Source organism: Penicillium hordei (genome assembly GCF_028827395.1).
Source record: "Penicillium hordei strain IBT 12815 chromosome Unknown utg000004l_segment0_segment0, whole genome shotgun sequence".
NCBI classification, from domain to species: Eukaryota; Fungi; Ascomycota; class Eurotiomycetes; order Eurotiales; family Aspergillaceae; genus Penicillium; species Penicillium hordei.
The window spans coordinates 1,828,011-1,853,191 of NW_026623145.1; the positions used below are offsets into that span (position 1 = coordinate 1,828,011).

Here is a 25,181-nt window from a genome sequence, read left to right on the forward strand (position 1 = left end):
TTACTATTAAAGATCGATACCTACTACCTTTAATTAACGAAATATAAGATAGGATTAGATATACTAAGTACTTTTCGAAGTATAATATTACTAATACCTACTACCGTATTAGGATTAAGCTAGGCTATAAATAGAAAACGGCATTTAGAACTAAGTTCGGATACTATAAATATAAGGTTATACCTTTCGGTCTTACTAACGTACTAGTAATATTCTAGCGCTTTATCTTTAAAGCGATTAAGGAATATTTAGATATCTTCGTTATTATATATCTAGATAATATCTTAGTCTTCTTAGAAATACTCGAAGATTATATTAAATATAATAGACTCGTATTATAGAAGCTAAGAGAAGTAGAAGTTACTCTTAAACTAAAGAAATACGAATTCTACGTTTAGAAAACGACTTTCCTCGGATACTATATTACCCCTAAAGGACTAGGGATAGAAGAAGATAAGGTCAAAAGTATTATAGAATAGCCGATACCTAAAAATATAAAGGAAGTATAACAATTTCTTAGTCTAGCCAATTATTATCGGAAGATTATCGATAGATACGCCGGAGTTATATTAGGACTCTACTATCTTACTAAGAAAGATTAGAAATTTATATAGGATAAAGTAGTAGATAAATCGTTCTAGGACCTTAAGAAACTCTTTAATAAAGGAATAATCGTAGCTACGTTTAGCTATAACCGACTAATTATTATAGAAACCGATATATTAGACTACGCTCTAAAAGTAAGACTAACGTAACTAGGAACTAATAGTAAGTACCGATTAGTTATATTTTAGTTAAGAAAAATAGTTCTAGTAGAACTTAACTACGATATATATAATAAGGAATTATTAGCTATAGTATTAGTATTCTAAGTCTAGAGAGTATACCTAGAAGGAGTAAAGTATATAGTAACGGTTAAGACCGATTATAAGAATCTTATATTCTTTACTACGATAAAGAAGTTAATAAGATAATAAGCGTAATAGGCCGAAACCCTTATATAATATAATTTTAAAATCGAATACTATAAAGGAATAGAGAACGGATAAGCCGACGCTTTAAGTAGACGACTAGACTACGAATTAAGAACTAAAATAGTAGACCCCGCTATATTAAGACAAAACTCTAATAGTACTATCTTATATAATAAATAGTTACTAGCTATAACGATAGAAGTTAAGGATAATAACTTCTTATAGAAAATTAAAGATATATTAGAGGAAGATATAATTAATTAACTCGTTAAGAAGGGTAGAAAACTTACTAAGGACGACTAAGGATTACTCTATATATATAGATTAATATATATCCTAAGTAAACTAAGAGAAGAGGTTATACGTCGATACTATAATAATATCTCGTATAGATATATAGGAGTAGAAAAAACTATCGAATATATTACGCGAAATTATTATTTTCTAAATATATAGCGAAAGGTTCGATTCTATATCCGCGTTTACGATACGTACTAACGGAACAAACCTATACGATACGTACCTTATAGAGAATTATAGTTATCTAAGACACTAACCTAGCTATAGGAATAGATTACGATAGACTTTATTATAAAGTTACTAATCTTAGATAGATACGATATAATTATAGTTATAGTCGATAAGCTTACTAAGTACGCCTATATAATTTCGACTATAGAAACTATCGATACTAATTAAATAGCGAATATTATACTTCGATATATAGTTACGAACTATAGAATGCCGAGCAAAATTATATCGGATAGAGATAAGCTATTTATATCGAATATATAGAAGTCTTTTATAGACTAGATAGGTATTAAGCTTAGACTCTCTACCGTATACTACTTATAGACTAACGGTTAGATAGAAAGGGTAAATTAGATAGTAAAATAGTACCTACGATACTACGTAAATTACTAGTAAGATAATTAGGTAGGACTACTACTAATAGTATAGCTAGTATATAATAATATAGTATACTCTACGACTAACGAAACACTATTCTTTACGAATTATAGATATAATCTAATAGTATTTAGAGAACTAATTAATAAGATAGCCGTAGTAGAGTTAGTAAGACTAAAGGCTAGCGGACTAAGAAAGTTATATATATAACTAGCTAGAGATATTAACTTTATTAATCTATATATAAAAAAATACTACGACGACTACTATAGAGAGGGACCTAACCTTAAGGAGGGAGAAAAGGTTTATCTATTATAACGTAATATTAAAACTAAGCGACCTAGCAATAAATTAGACTACCTACGACTAGGACCGTTTAAGATTAAGGAAAAATTAGGACTAGTAAATTATCGCTTAAGGCTACCCGAAAGTATATAAAAACTCTATATAGTATTTTATATCTCGTTACTCGAACTAGTACTAGATAATACCGAAATTATAACTAATATAGAAATCGAGGAAACCGAAGACAAATATAAAGTCGAACAAATCCTATCGGATAGATAGTATAATAGTTAGTAATAACTCTTAGTTTAGTAGAAAGGGTATCCTACCTTAGAAAATATATAGGAACCTATCTAGAACCTAAGGGGCTACTACTAGCTTATTTAATAGTATTACTAATAGGCGAAAAGGACCCCTATATAACGGAAAGCGAGGAGGGTATAAAACCGGATTTATCCTAGAAGGAAATAGGAAGATTAGTAATCTCCGCTAATATCTAATTAAAGTTCGGATAATCGGTAGTAGTAGTAAGCTACTCGAGGTTAAGAGTAGAAGGGGAAGCCTACTCTAGGGATATTTACTTTTTATCGAGAATTTAAAGGAGTTTAGTATTATACTCCGATATTTTGAAACCCTTTTATTTTAGGAAGGATATTTATTTACGTAACCGACGTTGCCTAGATATTACTTCCTAGTATTATTTTTATTTATTTAACAATTTTTAATATAGCTCTACGAGATAAGCTTATAGTTCGCTTAACTTAGGTTCTAATAAATCGAGTTCACTTTTATTCGTTTTAAGATCCGAAGAAAGTTTGGTTTCGGTACGACGTAATAAATCCTATTCCCGACTAGTATAAAAGTTACGCTTATATAAGCGACCCGCGCGAGTATATAAGGTATATTTCGAATATTAACGAGAACGGTCTATTAGATAAGCAATACCTACCGATTTATAATAATCGTAAGAGATAGAGGTAGTAAAACTATTATCCTTAATATAAGTCGCCTAACGATAATAAGCGTTAGAAGAATCGGAGGGAAGTTTAGGAGTAAGTAAAGAAATAGAGTTAGCCTTTCGTTTAGGTATAATAAGGAAGTATTATTTTAAGGAGAAAAAATCTATTACCTACCTAAGGGGGGGGGTACCGTAGCTTTATAAGTCTTAGGGACGAAACTCCTAGGAAGAGGGGAGGTAATATTACGGACCTATCCGTCACTAATCAGTAGTGACCCACTAGGCACACTAATAGGCTATTAAGAGCCAACTAGTAAGATCTATCAGTAGATCACGTACGAGCTTACTAAATAAGAGTATAATCCGCCCTAAGCGGATCTACCCCGTAGAGGATTTCCGTTATATAGGTTACTCTACGTACTAGACAACCGCTACTTAGTATTACGTGATTATATAGGTAGTAGAAGGGTAGTAAGTAGATCAGTAGAATCTACTAAGGCGGTTCTACTATTCTACTATCTACTATTCTATATAGGAAGAACTTAGGAATATATAAGGACACTTATTCATATATCTAGTTGAGTTCTTCGTCTTCAATCATATATTGTTACTTGTGTTTACCTTTTGGATTACTATGACTCTTTACTTGATTATAACTTGACAACACTTACGAGCAGACTAATACCCCGGTATAGATCTACTCGGCGCTCTACCTAGCATTAGTTCCTTAATCGCTCAAAAGGACTTAGGCTACTATAAGGCCCTACGCGGCATTAGCTCAGTTAAGACCCGATCATTGACGTTAGACCATCCGAGGAGTATTAAGGCAAGTATACCCTGAACCCATCTAACCTAACTGTGACCAGTTAGCTAGTGCGTAACATATAGTATGTTTTATCAATTCCTTCTAAGATATGATCTATTCGCTACTAATCTTAGTTAGGGTCTTATTTAGGATATATATCGCTATATATATTACCTCTAGCTATAGAGTATAGGGTAGCTCTATATCGTTAATTAACGCTCTAGTAGTACGTACTACTATCCCCCTAGATCTCTCGGCTAGACTATTTATTTCTAGTAAGCTAGGTAGTGAATACTTAATAGTATATCCCTCTACCTCTATTATTAATTTAACCTTATTACTAGCGCTCCGCTCGTTATTATAGTAGACTACTCTAATTTCTAGTTTTAACTAGTTCTTAACTAGTACTAGGAACTTCCTAATAGCTATCTAGTAGTTATTTTTCTTAGTATAGGTAAATATAAAGTAGTATTTAATACTATCTAGGTAGAAGTAAGTTAACTAGATATATCTATTATAGGCCGGCTAATTCTATACTAGGTCGAAATAGACCCTTCTAAATATATTATATATTTAGCCTATCTTCCGGCGAGAGATCTATCTCGGTATATCTACTAATTGATAAGCTTTATATACTTACTTTATACTAGGGTTACTTTTAATAGTAATACCTTCCGTTATCTCTACTAGCTTCTTAATACGCTATTAGCCGATATAGCCTAGGCGTCTATACTAGGTTTAAATCGATACTTCTACTCTTAGTTCTTAAGCTGACTTCTTAGTCATAAACACTAAATCCTTAGGTTCGAGTTTAGGATACTAAAGATCCTTCGGCTAGGTTAACTAGGATAGCTTTATATCCTAATAGACTTTGAAAATCGGTTGTCTATCTTTAGACTTAATATAGTCCCTTCTAAAGTTTATTATAAGACCTCCTTTTATTATTAACCTATAGGATATTAGATTAGTATAGAAATTAGGAGAGTATCTAACGTTATATAACTCTATCCTTACTACCTTTCTACTATTAGGACTAATACTATAGATAACTATAGTACCTACCCTATCGATTTTCGTCTCTATATCTCTTAACTATACGCTGCTTTATACGTCCTCGAAAGTCATAAATAACTCTCGATCGTTATATATATATATTTATACTCTAGTGTCGACTACCTAGCGCTTTCGTACGGGCTATATACTATCGATTTAGGTAGATATAATAGTAGTAGAGACGTTAATATACTTACTAGCCGGTAATATAGTTGCCTATACTGTACTAGGTACTATCTTACTAGATACTATCTTATTAGCTACTGTTTTACTAGCTACTATACTAGCTACTGCTAGACTAGCTACTACTAGACTAGCTATTAGTAGACTAGCTTAGGGTATAGGTTTAGAGGAGAAGAAGCTATAACCTTAGTTTTTAAAAGCGGTATTCGCTTACTCTATTGTTTTTACCTTTTGACGTTTCTTATTAACCTAGGCTTTCTAGGTAGGGTTAGCTTTTATTACTTTCTCCTATTTATCCTTAGTACCTTAGTTTCTTATATATAAAGGCGGCTTATTCTTATCGAATACGTCCTAATATTTCTAAGCTAGATACCGGCTATTACTCTAGCTATATAGATAGGGTCTATTATAAAGCTAGGTTTTAGGCTTAGCTTCTTTATAACCTTACTATATCGAAAATATAGCTCTAGAAATACCTCTCTAGTTAGTAGCTAGCTTACTATAGGTAATTCTCTAGTAAGCTCTATATCGGTTAAGAAGCTCGGTAAACGTTACTTTATCTACTTTATCTTATAGTCTTAGGGTCTATATTTTATAAAACCTAGGGGATATTACTAAGATAGTATCTAGGAACTAAGTTAGAGTATTATCTACTTCCGGTATTTTCGCTCTCTTATACCTTACCTATACGGTCTCCTAGTTTAATAACTACTTATCGATATCGGTATTCCGATCTAATCCTCGATCTAGGGTACGCTAAAGCTAATAAAGCCTAGCTATATTTATTAGATTATACTCGGCGGCGAACCGTTATCGGAGGTTACGGAGGAGGTTATATAGTATCTTAAAGTCGATAATAAACGATTAGTAGTTAGTATAGACGCTATTCCGAATAGCTATTACTACTACGTTTAGTCCTTTCTTCTACTAGGTATAGGCCACGTTATTATTAGCCTATTCTATCTATAGTATCTTATATATATCGACCTAATAGTCTTTATACTATATTTATACTTCTATAATTGAGATAACTTTCTTAGGTACTACTAGTAGCTCTAGTCTCTTATTATTACTAGGATTATATAGCTCCTATACGTCGAATTATACTATAATCGATTTAATATTAGCTAGCTATATATCCTATATCGTTGTATCCTTTAGTATAACGCGAGAGGATATACCCGCGGAGAGGTATTTAGTTATTATAAACGTTCGTTATCCTTTATAGATAGGCTTCCGATTCTTGATTTAGGGGTTAGTTTAGGGGTTGGCTTCGGCGACGGGGGTAACGATATAATGTCACTTTGACCTCAATTCGACGATAGCTAGGTTCAATAGAACGATTCTAGGCTTATAACTAACGGAAAGCTAGTGTACGAACAATATATAGTATAAAATGACCAATATTGACAACTCTAACTAACTAAAATGACAAAACCCGCTATTTCAACAATCTGTGCGGACCATGATGACTAACTATAATATGCACTTTTGTATGGTATGCCTGGTACCTAATATCATATGATGTTTCCGGTATATTACCTGGTTTCTACCATGTATTCGGACTTGGTATTCGACAATATCTACTACCGAATCTATATTAAAAAGAACGATAAGTAGAAAACTATATTCCGAACCTATTATAGATATTATAAATATATAATTATATCTTTTAGTCTTATAAATACTCTAATAATCTTCTAAAATTATATTTATATAGTATTTTATAATATTCTTAATATCTTTTTAGTAGTATATCTTAATAATATCCTTATATTCTTCTTAGATTAGAAGTTATATATAAATTATCTTTACTAGATAATTAAATAACTCTAGAAAGTAAGATTCTATATAAAACTTAGTAAATATACTTTCTACTAAGACTAAGTTAACTTCCTAGGGTTTATTATATCTCGAAAAGATATTTTAATAGATCCTAGCTAGATTACCGATATTACTTTATAAGAGATTCTAAAGTCCTACTAAGATATCTAGGTATTCCTAGGATTTTATAACTTTTATTATAGATTTATTAAAGACTATTTTTAAATTATACTACCGCTTATAGTCTTATTAAAAGATAGTAAAAATAGATATAAGTCTAGCTAGATTAACCTAATACTAGATAAAAAAGTAGCTTTTTAGTATTTAATTACTATCTTTTAGTCTATACCTCTTCTCTAATACTTTAACTCCTTAAAGCTAATTTAGTTAGAAATAGATATATTAGATAATACTATAGCTAGAATTCTCTCCTAACTAAATAAGAATAGGATATAATACTTAGTAACTTTCTAGTTATAAAAGTTTAATAGGATAAAGACTCTTTATAGAATACTAGATTAGGAACTATTCGCTATTATATACTTATTTAAATATTAATAATACTATCTTAAAAGGAATACTTACCTAATTAAAGTATTTTTAGATTATTTAAATCTTTAAGCTTTTATAAAATAACTAAAACTTAATAGTAGATAAATATAGTAGTATTTAGCCCTTATTCTATTTAATTTTATAATAAAATATTATACTAGGAAAAATAATCCTATAAATAGACTCTCTTAATACTAGCTACTAAGTAACTATAAGATTAACCTAATCTTATTATTAAGCTGCTAAATAGCTAGTAAATCATAGATAACTAATCACTATTCTATTATAGTCTAGTTATTAACTATAAGTATATTTATCTTAGATATCCTATACTTTAAAAAGAATAAAGATAGGAACAAATCAATTAGTACAATCAATTAAAAAAAGCTTAGATATATATACTATCTTCTTAATATATAGATTAGACTAGTTTATACCTCCGAGTAGATATATCTTACTAAAATAGGTATAGATCTTAAAAAACTTATTAAGTAACTTTAAGATAAAGACCTAGAGACTTAGTACTAAAAGACTACTATAAAGTTATTAACTCTAGGGTTAAAGGGCTAGAGTATTAGATCTATAGACTTTTTATAATTTAAAGAATATATCTATATTCCTATAAGAAGTAATTTAAGAATTAAACTATTAAATATTCACTATAATAATCCTCTAGCTAGCTATTTTAGCTATTTAAGAACTCTTAAACTAATAAAAAGAAAATATTACTAGCTAAATCTCTACTAAGATATTACTAAATATATAAAAGATTACTAGATTTATTAAGATATTATAGTAAGAAAATATAAGCTATATAGAAAGCTATAACTATTACTAATCTCTTTATAGCCCTTTATAGAGATCTTAATAGATTTTATAATAGACTTACTACTAGTAATATTTAAGTATAAATCTATTAATATAATCCTTATTATTATAAATAGATTTATAAAATAGTTACTATTCTTTTTTATTCTAATAATAATTATAATAAAAAATCTTACCGAACTATTCTATAATTATATAGAATTATATTTTAAATCTTTTAAAGATATTATATCTAACTATAGATCACTATTTATAAGTAAGTTCTAGTTAAAACTATACTACTTATTATAAATATATCTTAGGCTTTTAATAGTATTTTACCTATAAACTAATAAGTAAACAGAATATATAAACTAAACCCTTAAATATTATCTTTAGTAATCTTTTATATATTTAGTAATATCTTAATAGAGATTTGACTAGTAATATAAACTTCTATAACTAGAAAGCTATGAGGTATTATATCCCGCTTTCGTTTAGTTAGAAGAGAATCCTAGTTATAGTACTATCCGATATATCTATTTCTAACCGAATTAGTCTTAAGAGATTAAAGTATCGGAGGAGAGATATAAACTAAAAGATAGTAATTAAGCGCTAAAAAGTTATCTTTTTGTCTAGTATTAGATTAATCTAGCTAGGCTTATATCTATTTTTACTATCTTTTAGTAAGACTATAAGTAGTAGTATAATTTAGGAGTAGTCTTTAATAAATCTATAATAGAAGTTATAAAATCCTAGGAATATCTAGATATTTTAGTAGGACTTTAGAATCTCCTATAAAGCAATATTAGTAATCTAGTTAAGATCTATTAAAATATCTTTTCGAGATATAATAAACCCTAGGAAGTCGATTTAGTCTTAGTAGAAAGTATATTTACTAAGTTTTATATAGAGTCCTACTTTTTAGAGTTATTTAATTATCTAGTAAAGATAGTTTATATATAACTCCTAATCTAGAGAGAATATAAGGATATTATTAAAATATACTATTAAAAAGGTATTAAGAATATTATAAAATACTATATAAATATAATTTTAGAAGATTACTAAAGTATTTATATGACTAAAAGATATAACTATATATTTATAGTATTTATAATAGGTTTAGAATATAGTTTTCTACTTATTATTCTCTTTAATATAGATTCGGTAGTAGGTATTTTAGATATCGATCTTATTAAAGACTTTAAAGCCGGAAAGCCGGTCTAAAATCTTTAAAATAAGAGGTAATAGATATTAATTCTTTACTAAAATCTTATTAAGTCCTTAATAGTTAATATAAAGCTATAAGCTCCTATTAGACTTTAATATAAATAAAATAGAGGTCCTAATAGGGCTCTTAGATTCCTAGATCTATCTATTTTAGAGATTCTTATTAAGATATTTCTATAACTTTATAAGCTTCTTTTATAATAAGGGGTATATAGAACCGAATAGGATCTTTATCCTTAGAGTAAGATTAATAATATAATTATATTTATTAAAGGAAGATAAGGTTTTTAAGTTTTAGGTTAAGAAGAAGTCTTAGTACTATACTAGTTTAATAGATATTTAGTAGTATTCTAGGGATATTTTAATAGTATCCCGGTTAATAGATAGCTATATTTCTTTAGATAGTTTTACTATAGTAAAGATATATATAAGATTTTAGGTTTTTTTAGTAAAATAGACTAGAGATAGGATTTTTATAGAAGATATTCTAAACTACTAAAAACTACTTTATCTTATAATATAAATATTAAGATTATAGATTATTATTATTAAAAGAAAAATAGGGCTTTTAGAGAGTTAGGGGTCTTAATTAATTATTATATAAGTATAAGTAAATCGATAGGTAGTATCTCTTAAATTAGTAGCTATTATTAGAATATTTTATATCTTATAAGTTAGTATTATTTTTTAATTAATAGTACGAAGAAGAGGTATAGTAAGTTTTATCTAGTTAAGCTTATATTTCTTAATAAATTTAAAACTTATAAAGTTAGTTTTAGTCCTAGTATCTAGATCTATATAGGTTTTAAGATTATTTTAGGTAGTAATTAGAATATAAAGCTAGATTCTAGTTCTTATTATTAGAAAATATAAAGATATAGAAGTTACTCTATTTTATTATTATTTTCCTATAGGGCTAACTATATTATAGTCTTTTAGTCCTTTATAAGACTTAAATATCTATTAGAGTAATATTTCTCGCTTTTATAGTTAAAGTATTAGTTATATTTACTATTATCCCTAATAGGATTTAGATACTTTTCTAATAGTATATCCTTATTTTTCTTAGATTTTGATTTTCCTATTAAATAGGACTTTTATAACTTTTAATTAGAGTTTCTTTTCTAAGAGGTATTTTTAATAGTTTCGGTATATTTTCGCTTCTAATTTAATTCCGATTTCTTTAGATTCTAGAAGTAGTATATAATATTAATTATATCTTTCTAGGTTTTAAGGAGTTTTATAATATAGTAATAGATTTTATCTTAGAGATTATATAAAAGTTTTATAAAGAAGAAAAGAGCTTTTTCTTTCTTTACTATTCTTAAGAAATAATATTCTAAGATATTAAAATATATATAGAATTCTTAAGAATTCTTATTCTTTATCTAATATATCTTCCTAAGTTAGCCTATTATCTTAGATTCTAGGATAGCCGTATTCTTAATAAGAGTTAAAGTCTAGTTCTTAAAGTAAGACTAGTCTTTCTTAGGATTTTATAGTAAGATCGGTATTTTTTTATTAATATATCAATACTATCTCTACTAGTAAGTTATATCTATATAACTAAGTACTCCGAGAATCTAGATTCGATCGTTATAATAATATCTTAGTACTTCTTTAAATTGTTATTATAGGTCTAGGAGTTATTCTTAATATTATTATAAGATAAAGTTAAGAGTAAATATAAATATACTCTTAAGTTTAATTTCTTAGTCTCTTCTAGAGATATTATATATATCTCGGTAGAGGCTTATTAGGGGTTTATATAGACTTTAGTCTATAAGTTAAGATTTAAGAGTCTTAATCTAGTCCTAGAGATCCTTAAGTCTCTATAGCTTCTCTATAGTAGCTTAGATTACTATAAGGTTTATATCTAGATTAGTAGTCGGTTCTATCGGGTTAGTCCCGGAACTAGCTTCGGTAGTTAGTAGTTCTCTAGCTATTTAGGGAGGATTCGGTATCTCTTCTATAGTAGAAGTAGAATAGGTTCTTAGTACTATTCTTCTAGGTAATTAAAGAAGAAGAAATAGAATTATTAAGATACTTTATAAGTTAGGGTAGGTACCTATTAACTAGGTAGGAGAAGATAATAAGATAGTTCTAAAAGTTAAAGACTATTTCTTAAGGAGCTATTAGACTTTCTCTATATAGTCCAATTTATATATAGTCTTATATAGTAAGGGATATAATACGTAGAGTAGGGTATGATTCTACGGGCTGGATTTTCCGAGATAATAAGGAAATATGGGTGATTCCGTCCCGAAAGGGTTAGTATGTCTTAAGGATTCGTTATACCTATAGGCCTAAGGTATCATTCTAGGAATAACCTTATACCTACTTATATCATAACAAAAATGATATAGTTAGCCGAACTAAATTACGAAGTCTAAGATAAAGAACTTTTGGTAATCATTTAGGTATTGTAAGAATAGAGATCCGAACTTAAAGGACTATTATAAAAGGATTGTTTTAAGATTCTTACTAATTATTAGTTGCTAGAATACTTTATAATAACTTAGTAAATAAATTAGTGATAGATAAAGTAAAATAAATTTCTTTTACAATTCTATTTTATAATTAAGTACTAACCTAGAAAGAGGAATATTATTATAGACGCTTTATTAAGAAAGAAGATCTTTTATATAGATAAAAGTTATAAGATTATAATACTACTAAAAGCTTATCTAGATAAAAAAGTATTCCTAGCTTATTTAGCCCCTATTATACTAGAAGATATTATTAAAGAGATAGTAGAGATTATTAAAAGAGTCTAAGAATCTAATTATCAAAGTTTAGAGTTAGAGGAGTTCTAATAGATAGCCTAGATAAAAGAGAGCTTTTAATAGATAATATAGGATAGATTATTTCTTTATAAAGAATAGCTCGAAGTACTAGATAATAAAGATCTATATACTTATCTACTTAATAAGATATATTAATAATCTTTAATAGTATATCTAGAAATCGAAAAGATAAAAAAACTAGTTATAGTAAGATACTATTAGTATAGATAGATAACTAATATAAAATAATATATTAATAATTACTTAATCTATAAGTATATAAAGACCTAAAGAGATTATATATCTAGACTATTATAACCCCTACCGATCCTAGAATATTTTTAGTAATATCTTTTAATACATTTCTGTTTATTCCTAAAGGATTATTATAGATATAATATAGTATTTATAGTTATTAATTATTTAAATAAAAGACTAATCTCTATTCTATATTAAAAAGAAATAGAAGCCAAGTAAATAGTCTATTTATTTATTAATTATATTATATATATTTTAGGAATCCTAGATATAATTATATTAGATTGTAGAGGATAATTTATCTCTAAATTCTAGACTAAATTCTATAGAATTCTAAGAATTAAATAGAAGCTTTTAACTATATACTATTTATAAACTAATAGATAGAGTAAGATTATAAACTAATATATAACTTAAAGACTATACCTATATATTAAATAAAATTAAGATAACTAGTTAGAGCTTCTACTAATAGTTAATTTTGTAGTATCAATTCTTCCCTAAGATATAATAAAGAAGTCTCTATTCTTTATAAAGTAAGACTATAAGCTAGTAATAATATTTAACTAGAAAGATTAAAGAATATTAGTAATACTAAATAAGTAAAAAGTAATCCGGATACTCTCGGACTTATAAGAGATCTAAACCTAGATAAAGAAGTAAATTATAAAGTTATAGTAATTATAGATTCGATAGGTAAATAAATATTATTATAAGAAGGATTTTAGAGTTAGTAACTTTGTATTTATTATAATAAAGGACTAGCTTTAAAATTGACCTAGTAGGAAGCTTTTATATCTAGCTAATAGACTATATAAGATTATTAAGAAAGTAGGTAATTCCTATAAATTAGATCTTTCTAGGGCAATTCGAGTATATTCTATCTTCTATCTAAGTAAATTATAGAAGATAGTATCGATAAAGCTGCTTACTAGATAGTATATAGATCCTACTCTACTAATATAGATTAGAGAGATAGATAAATAGGAAGTTAAGAAAATCCTAGATACTAGGATATATTACTAAAAGCTATAATATAGAGTATAATAGATTAGATATAATCTCGATTTATAGTAGTATCCTACTAGTAATATAAAGTATATACTAAGGAAATTGTAAGAATTCTATACTTAATATCCTATAAAGCCGGGTCCTCTACTACATTTATAGGAATAGCTATATACTAACAAAGAAGATCAAGTCCTTAAGGATTATATTAATAATAATAAGCCTATATTTAAGGACTGAATATAGTTTTAGCCGGGGATTATATAACGATCGAGACTAGATAGACTAGACTATATTGTCCTTTCTACTAATAGATTGTATTAATTAAATAGTTTCTACTACTATTCACCGCCTACGGAGTTTTCTACTAGAAGTTTCCGACTTATCGATATTTGTTATGTTTATACAAGGAGATAGGATAAGGACCCTCAAAGGTCCTATCGTATATATTTCCTCTCTTCTTCTTTCTTTTCCTCCTTTGTACTTAGTATCCTCGTTTAATGCACTCTTTTACTTTGAAGATCTGGCTGGTAACAATACTTGTAAAAAACAGTATTTTATCTGCTTAGTTGGCATTTTTATGTAGCCAAAATAGGAAATGCTTGGCAAAAATATGTATGCTATAGGACTATATGGGACCACTATGGTAATGGGACCAAAATTTTGGCTAGTCCCATGGGAGTGATGGGACCAGGATATGGGACCAAAATTTTTCTAGTCCCATGGGAGTTGGCAAGGTCTAAACCCAACCCAACCCAAAACCCAATGGGTTCAACCCAATAACCCAATAATAACCCATTTGAACCCATATTTGCATAAAAGTTCATAAAATTCATAAAATCTAAGTCTTAGCATTTTTAAATATACTTTTTCAGTAGTATAAAATGCTTTTTATATAAATTTGTTTTCGTTTTCTAATTAAGTTGCTATGCTAGATATATATATATTCAAGTCTTTGAATTTTAACCATATAAAATTTTTGTTTGTTTTGTTTGTATTATATTGGGGCCCCAATGGGTTACCCAATAGGTTTTGGGTTATAGGTAATAACCCAAAACCCATCGTTGGGTCGAAGCAATGGACCCAAAACCCATTTTGGGTTGGGTTGGGTTGGGTTCGGGTTATAGTGGGTCGTGCCGAAGTCTAACTGGCACTGGTACTAGCTTTATATACTAGCTCTAGCTTTATACACTATACACTGACGTACTTCTTATTAGTCGATTGTTATGTTGTAAAGGATACTCGGACGTTCGAGTATATAGGTATAAACAGTAAAAACTCATTCTAGCAGACCGAAAATCATGAAATACGCGATCATGCGCGAAAACGTAGATAGGTGGCGTAAATTTACGCGAAAAGGTATTTTCTCTTCTCCTAAGCTTCGGAGGTATCAGTATCTCGGTATGTAGTGTACCGAGGGTACGGGGTGCGGTGGGGCTAGGGGTAGCGAGCCCCGGGGGCTGCTACCCCAGCTGCTAGGTCTTAAAATAAACTCTTGCTCGGGGTGTCGAGGAAAGGACTTATAACCTAATGGAGAATAGATGGAGAAAACACTGTCTGTATTGTCTTGATGCACGTATACGGAGAGGAGAGGAGGAAGAGAAGGGGAGAGAGAGAGAAGCTATCTGCATGTTCTATCACATGGTGATGCCTCAGGCATCCACCAGATATTACTTGCTCATACAGATATCAACCCAGCACAGCAGCAAATCCAGCGAGACTTTCTGATAGAAGTATAATAGGGACACAGTCAAAAGTATGACACAAGTCTGGTCCTTCTGACACAACATTCTAGTATCTGAAGTGAGAGCTGTTACAAGCGACCATAAATTTGGGAGCTGTATATTGCACGGGTAAAACGTTAGCATGATATAAATCGAATGGATAAGAATGACTTGATTACCTTTGCCTGGAGAGTCTTATTGACATCCGAGATAAGATCTTCACTTGGGCTCTGCTTATGACCTAGCGACTTACGCCTTATATGCTGGAATATTTGCCCGTCACTCAATGAATTTGCATGTCTATATTCCTCTAGTAGGAATTGTTCCGAAGACTTCAATGTTTCGTCACGATATCCCTGAGCTTCCCACTGACTCCACGAGTTGGCCTTTTCGCGGATAAGAGCCAGGACCTCAGGCAAGTGTCGCTTTCTGCTAACTCGTTGAGCATTGAAAGCAATCGATGATTGGGAAAATTCGGCTGTGTAATAATGGGATATGGCTGTATCAAATTTGGTGAACCCGACTCTGTTCGCACATTCGAGAAGAAACTCGACCCTTTCTTGCAAGCTCGCCGTGTCCGGTGGGATATCAGGAACCGTGCTTGATTGCTGTGCCCTGTTCATGCCATCCGGATCAATTCCATGTTTACTTTTGGAAGGGGCAGAGTTTCCGGGTACAGCGATTCCTTTGCCAATGCGGCGAGTCTCCCTGGCGACACATTCCGAACGGCGAGAACAGAAGTCTGTTTCCGCCACGGGAAGATTTGGTTTAATCAAATTCTCACTATTCTTCTGCAAAGTGGGTTGAAAATCGTTGGCCTCTTCTTCGATTGCTCCAGCAATTTCTGGATCAAGTGAATTTGGGTCCAAATTCACCAGCCAACGCGGAATTTCACCTACACCGGCAGTGATCAGTAAGTCAAGAGTGTGCTATTTAGAGTTGGCTTACTCCAGTCCTTATCAGAAAAAGCCTCATCAGCTTGCTCCGATGGTACTTGAAGTGAGTCTTCGGAGCAGTCTATTGGAGACCGAAGAGAAGGCATTGGTATATCCCCATATTTCTGTCCATGACTCGCTGTCCCTCCCAAAGAAAGTAGATGATTCAAACTTTGGGGAGATCTCTGACTATTGATAAGGGCAGGCTTGAGAAAAGACACTGGATAGGCTAATTCAGGCTCTGCCGATGCTTGAACGCAATGATTGTGCGGGTTATGAACTTCGCCGGCCTGGTGTTGGTGCAATGGGACACCTATGCAAGTATCCGCACATTCATCTTGGCTCCTCACAGCTTGCCCTTCGGAACAGCAGTGAAGAGTATCTTTTATGGTTCTCACACATCCCGAGCCATTTTGCCGCTCAAGATCTTGAATTCGCTGTTTCAGATTTCTTCCTATGGGTCTGACCTGAGCTAAATAGTTCACAAAATAATGGGCCGGCAGGGTCTCACTGTAGTTTCGCTGGGCAACGCGGTTCTGGACTCGCTTCCTGGCCGTCTTATCCGTGATCTTAGACCAATCTTCTTCAACTGTAGCTGATGGTCTGTTCCGAATGGAATTCGGCCTGGACATGGTGAACTACCTCTGATGTTCGTCGATTGCTCTTGGCTCACTTCTTTAGTGTGCTACTAGACCCCTTCACGTATTTGCAATGAGATCTCTTATTTATAGATAAAGAAATATCTCTGTTTGTCATCGGTTCAAATGCATCTCAGCGGAGCAGGTTCGAGGCTTGTATCGACGTAGGCACGAAGTTCCCGACTACTTAGCGTGGTAACTCGGACTTACCTGCACAAGGCAAGTCAATATGTCCGTTATGTACATGAATAGCAGGAAGTTAGTGCGAGAGCCTGATTGGCACCGGGCCGCTGTATCCGGATCCCCGCCGGCCGTCCGCTGTGGATCCTGGTTTTGGCCCTAATAATCTATCTAGTCGACATGGCCGCTTACGCGTAATATCTCTCATACCTTGGTACGATGAATATACTAGCATATGTACGGAGTACCCCGCACAAGGGTGCTGTACGATAGCTTGGATCGGGAGAAAGCGTCAATACTAGCTCAACTCCGCACGAGTCATGCCAGACTGAATAGTTATCTCCACCGAATCGGCAAGGCCGACACTGATGTATGTGGATGTGGCGTCGAGCGCGAAACAGTCTCACATTTCCTGCTTCGATGTACAAGATGGAATGAACAACGCTGCGCACTGGCTGAAACCGTGGGACCGAGTCTTGGCAGTCTGTCAAAGACGCTAGGAGGTAAGCCTGAGACTACAGAAGATACAAGTGAGTTGAATGAAAGGGCATGGAAACCGGATGTCAAGATTGTCAGAGCTGTCATCGCGTTTGCAATGAAGACTGGCCGGTTGGCCCCGGAAGGGTGAAAAAGGAACTAGGTCTGAATCGAACAAAGTATAACGTATTCGGTAAGCGAGCTGGCCATGTAAGCGAGCTGGCCACCCACCCAAGTATATTAAATTGAAATGCATTTATCTCTACCATAACGCCATTAAATTAAATACACTAAAATGATCTATTCTCTAGACATGCATTTCTTTTATGACCCTGGTTTTTGCATAACCCGCATGTTGGTAATGCTCTCGTTCGTAGCTGTAAAGGTAGCGAGAGCCGTCTCTGCCGGCGGGGGGGAGACGCTTCAATTGCTTCTACCGGCTTAGTAATCAATTAAGAAGCTTCTTAAACTATTAAGCCTGCTTTAGCTGGTATCTGCCTCCGGGATCTAGTACGCTTTTGCTTCTGCTTCTCGTTGGCGGCGCGTAATTCCTTGTTTTCATAGGCGAGAAAGATAGCACCTTATATTATAAGACGAAAGCCCTTTATAAGCTAGTTTAATACACGATCTAACGGGCTAGGCGGGCTCCGAGATCTTATACGAAGTAAAGCTTTGATTAATAAAGCTTGCCGACGTAGTTCTTTCTCTATAAAGGGGGTTTTTAGGGTGAAATTCCGGCTCGATTCACTACCCTAGCTAGCTAGGGGGGTCGGGGTTCGAAGCCGGATATTAAGCTTTAAGATCACTCGGTCGGGTCTAAATAGGACTAAACCGGCTACTACGAAGCTATTTTTAATAGTCTCCGATTTAAAAGCTTCAATTCGTACCTAGGGGTATACTTCGAGGAAGTCGAGTTTGTTAATATAGTTAATCCCGGTACGTATCTTGATTTTAACTATCCGACCGTATATACGTTTTAATACCGTAAAACAACTAATATCTAGAGGTTATAAAAGATAAGATAAATACGCTAGTATATAAATTGGTATCACCTTATTTTACTCGTAAATTTCGTCAAATTTAGGCGTTAAATAACTTCCGTAGCCGTCGAGTATTAAGAGCCGGTATACCCCCTTCGTACGTATAGTACTAGGAATAAAGAGCTTTTTAAGCTAACGAAGGCTAATTTTATCGGAAGTCTAGCCGTTAGGACTAACTTCGAAGCGCTAATCCTTTAGGAGGCCGTCGAACTATAATTTAATAAAGACTTTGCCTTTAAAAATTATATACGGAGGAAGGGCCTAGCTAGAAGCATTCGTATACTTAATAACAGTTACCTACTCTCGGTTTCTAGGTTATAAAAGTAAATACCGACTATAGTATTTACTCCTTATAATAACCTTCGTAGTTATAGTTAATCCTATCGCGAAACCAGTCTCGTTAAAGTTATAGATATCGTTAGGATCGATTCTAAATTAAAGGATTGTCTTTTAAACTAGATCAAACCACTCTATAATGATTTTAGGATCTTTATATTTCGCGCGCTCGTAATTATATCGTTTCGAGAATCGGGAGGAGAGGAGAGGACGCCGTTTAACAAAGTTATATACCTATTTTTCGCCGACCGAAAGAACCGGGGTAGTTCCACGCTTTTAAAGAAGAAGATCCGCTATTTCTCGTACTATAGAGGGCCGGGGAGCTGCTCTACGTAGATCTATAGAGAGAATCCATTTTTAAAGAGATTCCTCTTCAATTTCAGTCAATTTAGACGAATTAGCGCGAGAAATCGCGCGGTTTTAAACCCCATTAAGACGAGTAGAAAGAGTAGATCTTAGGACGTTAAAACGGCGCGCCACTTCACGAATCGAAGAGATTTCTCGATTTTTAAAAGCCTAGATAGCTAATAAAAGCCTACCCTCTTTCTCCGCTGAATTACTAGAGGATCGAGAGCGAATTGGTGGCATGGTGGGTGGTTGAATTGACTAAGTAATAACCCATGGACGCGTTTTCGATGGGGTGGCCAGCTCGCTTACATGGCCAGCTCGCTTACCGAATACGTTAGTGGTTTTGCTATTCGAATGTACATAGTCAACGGTGCAGCGCACACTAGCTAGGGGACTACATACGACCCAAGGTCGTAAAAAGCCCGAGGAATAAATAATAATAATAATAATAATATGTACGGAGTACTCCGTACACCTATACGGTCCATGCTGTTGCCCGCTGCAACAAGCTTTTCTCCACCTCAGGTGGATCTCAGATTTACTGAAAAGGAAAGCCGCGCCTGGTGCTACAACCTGCAGGGATCCCGATAGAGCGACGCGGGACTAATCAGGCTCTCGCGCTCAATACCCTGCTAATGGTCATGTTTCAATCTCCGGGAAAGTCTGCAGGGTAGCACTGACTAGTGCTTCTATCAGGCTCCACCGATGTTCGAACGCAATTATTGTGCGGATCATGAGCTTCGGCTGTGTGGCTTCCAGAACAGCAATAAGCATCGCTATTTAGGTGTCCCAAACACCCCGCGGTGTTTCGCTGCTCAAGGTCGTGAAGTCGCTGTTTCAAATTTCTTCCTTTGGGTCTGGGCTTAGCTAAATATTTTACAAAATAATGGAGAGGGGCGGGAAGGGGGGGGGGGTTTAACTGTAGTTGCGCTGTGCAATGCGGTTCTGGACTCACTTCCTGGCCGTCTTATCTGTGATCTTAGACCAATCTTCTTCGACCAATCTTCTTCGACCGTAGCTGAAGGTCTGTTCTGAATAGAATCTGGCCTGGACATGGTGTGTTACCTCCTAGGTTTGTCGTTTACTCGCTCTTTGGTGTATTATTAGCCGCCTCCACATTGCTATAATGAGATCTTTTATTTATATCTGAAGGAATATTTTAGTTTGCCATCGGCTCAAATGCATCTCAGTGGAGCGGATTCGAGGCTTGTATCGATGTCCCCGCACTGTATTCTAGCTGCATGATAGAATTGGAGTAATGAAAACTATCGGTGCGAGAAAGGCTTGAATTTTGACATTCGTAACAGCCTATAACACGCTAGCAAAAATCAGAGACGGAAATACCCGTATTCCTTCAACTTCCTCCACGCTGTTATAGAATAGGGAAAGGAGCGCACATCTTCATGATCCTCCCGCCTTTTCCTTAAGAATATCAGAGAGGAGTCAGAGCCAGCAAAACGCCGGTAGCAGGGAACTTAACAAAAGAAAACGATTGAAACGACCATCTTCTGAGTAATGGAATGTGGAAATTGACAGGTTCCACCGGGATTTGAATACTGCTGGGAGCCTAGCAGTAGGGATAACTTCCTTCCTCTAAATGGTCAATTTCAGCTCCAATCTAGGTGGGGAAAAGCTTGATGCAACCAGATTCACGATGTACCGTCAGTGCATTTACGCATACATGATAGAAGAGTCTTACTAAGGTATGAGACATATGGTACACAAGCGAGGACCCCATCGGAAAGACTAGGCACGAAGCCCTGAGCCACTTAGCGTGGTTATTTGGAACCGTGCGCATACTACCTGCAGAGCGTAAATTAATATATTTGTTTCAGTACATACGTGGCATGAAGCCCTGGAGCTAAGGCTGGGATTCCGGCCGGCCGTCCGCTGTGGATCCTGCCTTTGATCAATCAGGCGATCCTGATTGGCCACTTGTTTATTGACTTATTTTCATCGCGTAATTCCACATCTATCTTACTGTACCTAATCCTCTTGTTTTGAGCTGGAGAAAGTGTAATAACACTCGCTGGTATTGAGTCCTTATGCACCTAGGTATGACTGTACTACGATGCTTGATCTCTATGTTCCTAGGCTCGTAGTACCGTTTTCTGAGTAAAAGATATGTATCTCAGTCTCAAAATTTCGAACTCTAGGGGGAGAATGTCCACGGGTGTAATTGATACTTAGTGTGAAAATTTCATCTTGATCTACCGGAGCAGTGAAAGCTCCCAACGAGTGGTCACAGCCTCTTCCTTTTACACCACGGAGATTTATACCAGCATTTGGCTCGCCATCGACATGTGGAAGCATTTGAAGTACTCGCACCTCCCAGGTAGTAGCTCGGCTGCGAACGGTTCTTCCCACGACTCAAGTATTGGCGAAGAAGGCAAGGTGCAGGATGGATATGGGGCAGAGCGAGGACAAAACCGGGTTGCCAAAATCCTTACCCTTCTGTTCATATGCCTCTGCTTCACCTTCGGCTTTATAACTGGTGTCACGGGGGGGGCGTCACTGAAAAACGCCATAACCTCGACTCCTTCATCTTCTTGTATTTTGCCTTTAGCTAGACGTGAGTGGCGAAGCCTGAGTCACCTCGAGAAAGATGCATATATTACCGCAACAAAGTGCCTCGCCACCCAGCCGTCAATCCTTGATCTTCCTCACACTCTTTACGACGATTTCACATGGATTCATACACACAAAGGAGACGAAACTATCCTGACAGCCGGCTTCTTCCCATGGCATCGGTACTTCATACTCTCGTACGAGACGGCACTTCGTGTTCACTGCAACTACAGCGGTCGCTTGCCGTATTGGGATTGGACTCTGGATTGGGTCAACTTCCACGCCTCTCCACTTTGGGACGCAAAAACGGGCTTTGGTGGTAATGGAAACGCTTCCGCCCCCGAAAGCGTTGGCCACGGGCACTGCGTGACTACCGGTCCATTTGCTGGCCTCCGGCCAATGTATTACGACCGTGACCTGAACACACACTGTCTCTCACGTGCCATACGCTCGGGTGAAACGCTTGAGTTGGCAATGAGCAAGATTTCGCCTTCCGCGATTGAAAAGTTAATGCAGAAAGACGAGTATCATGACTTCACTCACTGGCTTGAGAAGGATGCCCACAAATCGATGCCGTATGTAATTCAAGGCGAGTGGATGCAAACCAGTGCCCCAAACGGTAATATATATCTGCCTTACCCAGCTGTACACTGGCTAACATATAAACTAGATCCAATTTTTTGGCTCGCCCACGTACAACTTGACCGTTTATGGTGGCTGTGGCAGTCAATGAAGCCCGCGACAAGGTTTTCAGACATGTACGGAAAGGCTTGGTATGGATCGAATAGATCTGCTTTGATGTCTGATAAGCTCGACGTTGGGGGATTACTTCCAAACATTGCTGCTGGCGATGTTCTGCGTACTGATACCGACGTCATGTGCTATAGATATTGAGTCATGTGTAAAACCAATCTTGATCGAGTTATTATTTGATAAATTTTATTTACACATCCAGCTAATACGTGCTACCACTTCCTTCAACGCCCCATTAAATTCAAAAATATTGTATTTCAAAGATACTAATGCTTGGTGCGGGCATTTACCCATCCGTATCCCCGGGGCTTTATCCAGCTAACATGAAATGTTAATGATAACACAAGGGTGGCATGTTATGTCAAGCTAGAACTTTTGAGATGAGAGTGGGACAAGACTTTCTCTAAAGCGAAATCTAGTTTGCTTCGTAGCCATCTGTCCTATATCATAAATCTGACTGTACCTTAGTCACTCGGCTCAGACCATTCCAAGCTACGTAAAATCTGACTATAATGGGAAATTTCCAGCGCAAAATAATGCCGATTTCTGCTCCATATCTTGATACGCGATCTCAAAGATATATTGACTTCATAGGCCTTTATATGTGGAAGAAATCCAACACAATAGTTCAACATGCAGTTTTTGTTTGCTCCTCTTATTGCTTCTCTCTTTATATCCAGTGCTTGGGCTGAGCCAGACGTCTTTTGCAAGTCATTTGGTTCCAATTCGAATAACGACTTCTGTGTTTCATTGTCGACGTATGTTGACACGGCCATTTCAAAACAAGATTTCATCTTTACTTTCAAAAGAACTCAGTATGACGCTGCTGGCTGGACAGCCTTTGGAATGGGAAATCATATGGATGGAGCTTTGATGTTTATCCTTTATGGAGACCCAAATTCACATCTGCCACCCACCCTCAGCATCCGCTCCACAACCCACCATATGGCTCCAGCTGCACTGGCTATGGGAGATCAGCATCAGAACGGGGTCCATGTTGGCTACCTGGATGTTGGATGGGAGACCTCTGACAGGGACCAGGCGAGAGTCGCGTCAGCAAGCTTTACCTGTTATGGGTGTAATGCTTGGTTCAATGCGGACATTAGCGCCTCAACCCACGTTTTGCCTATGATCTGGGCTGTCAACACCGATCAATATTTATCCACCTCAAATTACTCGGATAACGCGCCATTGTTTCTTCACGACCGCTTCGGCAGCTTCGATCTCGATATGTTCAAGGAAACAACATTAGCACCCCCTCAGCTTCCCGACACAATCGCATATAATATCGCATTATCATCCTTCGCCGGCGAAAATCCCGAACATGGAAACCCCCCTGCCGCTGAGGACACCTCTGAAAATCCTCGATATATATTATCGCAGAGAAAGCTCTGGGTTATTCACGGGCTTCTCATGGCCAGTTCATTCTACGTGTTTTTCCCTAGTGGAATTCTCTTTCTTCGCGTTTCTTCAGCCAAGTCCTTCATCGTTCATGTTTCCATGCAAATGCTAGGCTCCATGACTGCCTTTGCTGGAATGACCCTGGGTTTTCTGTTGAGTCATGGAGTTCATACCTGGCATCAATACATTGGCCTTGTCATAGCCACCACTATCCTACTTCAAGGGATTCTCGGATGGATGCACCACATGAAATACGAGCGACTCAAGCGCAAGACAAAGATGGGAGATGTGCATGTTTGGCTGGGATGGGTAGTTTTGATACTGGGCTGGACGAATGTAGCCATGGGTCTACGCCTCAGTGACTACACAGTGACCCTTCAGGGCTGGTTTGTGGTCGCCGCATGTCTGGAGTTTGGCGGCCTTGTATTTGTCGCGTATCGACATAGAGCCGGTAAACCAGTGGGAATGCCTCATATTCCAGTATGGTCTCTCCTTTCAAGAAAAAAGACGGTTCGGTGGGCCAGGCATGCTCCCACAAATGGGGCTTCGGCTCCGGGTAGCGAAAGCCTCTACACACTAACGGCAGAAGGTGAGGACCAATCTTCCGACAGCAATGAGGCAATGCAAGAGAACGATCTGGGCAAGAGCGAGAGACCCCGAATGAGCTCTCAGTACTAAGTATTGGTTTCTTGCCCTTTAATTTTGTGGAGATGGAGGTTTCGCAGCGAGACTTGTCGTCCCCCACAACACGCAATACGTTGACCTTGGATTGGAAAATGCTCAATATCTATTTATAGAGCCTCAGCCAATTAGGTATTGAGTGTCATAAAATACTCTGACTGTTCTGTTATGCAAAGTACCCCATTCTCCATCAATGCATCAGGTCATACCTGGGATTCCCACTGAACAATAAAGGTAGATGGATTATAAATAAAACTATAAACTCCAATGATTATCCGATCTTCCAAGGTTGGACCAATACAAAACTCTTCGTCTTGGGCATGCCACTACACTTTGAATGCCGGCCCGTGTTTGGATATGGAATATTGCTTTGTTTTACCTTATGGATCATTTTGTCCAATCTATCTTTGTCCTGGTTTGGGTACAGTGCTAAAGTGCCTATTTCTAGTGGCGAAAGGTCCACAA

General features: G+C 35.2%; 3 protein-coding genes across 3 annotated transcripts; 2 read left to right on the forward strand and 1 right to left on the reverse strand.

Annotated features, from left to right (window-relative positions):
• Window positions 1-15,305: 15,305 nt before the first annotated feature.
• Window positions 15,306-16,926, reverse strand: N7537_007921 (uncharacterized protein; the record flags this gene model as incomplete). Its single annotated transcript, XM_056898976.1, has 3 exons — window positions 15,306-15,359; window positions 15,539-16,203; window positions 16,308-16,926. The coding sequence occupies 3 exons, from the start codon at window positions 16,924-16,926 to the stop codon at window positions 15,306-15,308; spliced, it is 1,338 nt and encodes a 445-aa protein (XP_056751052.1).
• A 4,688-nt stretch (window positions 16,927-21,614) lies between these two features.
• N7537_007922 (tyrosinase family protein) lies at window positions 21,615-22,775 on the forward strand (the record flags this gene model as incomplete). Its single annotated transcript, XM_056898977.1, has 2 exons — window positions 21,615-22,500; window positions 22,552-22,775. The coding sequence occupies 2 exons, from the start codon at window positions 21,615-21,617 to the stop codon at window positions 22,773-22,775; spliced, it is 1,110 nt and encodes a 369-aa protein (XP_056751053.1).
• Window positions 22,776-23,267: 492 nt separating this feature from the next.
• Window positions 23,268-24,713, forward strand: N7537_007923 (cytochrome and DOMON domain-containing protein; the record flags this gene model as incomplete). Its single annotated transcript, XM_056898978.1, has 1 exon — window positions 23,268-24,713. The coding sequence occupies one exon, from the start codon at window positions 23,268-23,270 to the stop codon at window positions 24,711-24,713; it is 1,446 nt and encodes a 481-aa protein (XP_056751054.1).
• Window positions 24,714-25,181: the final 468 nt, after the last annotated feature.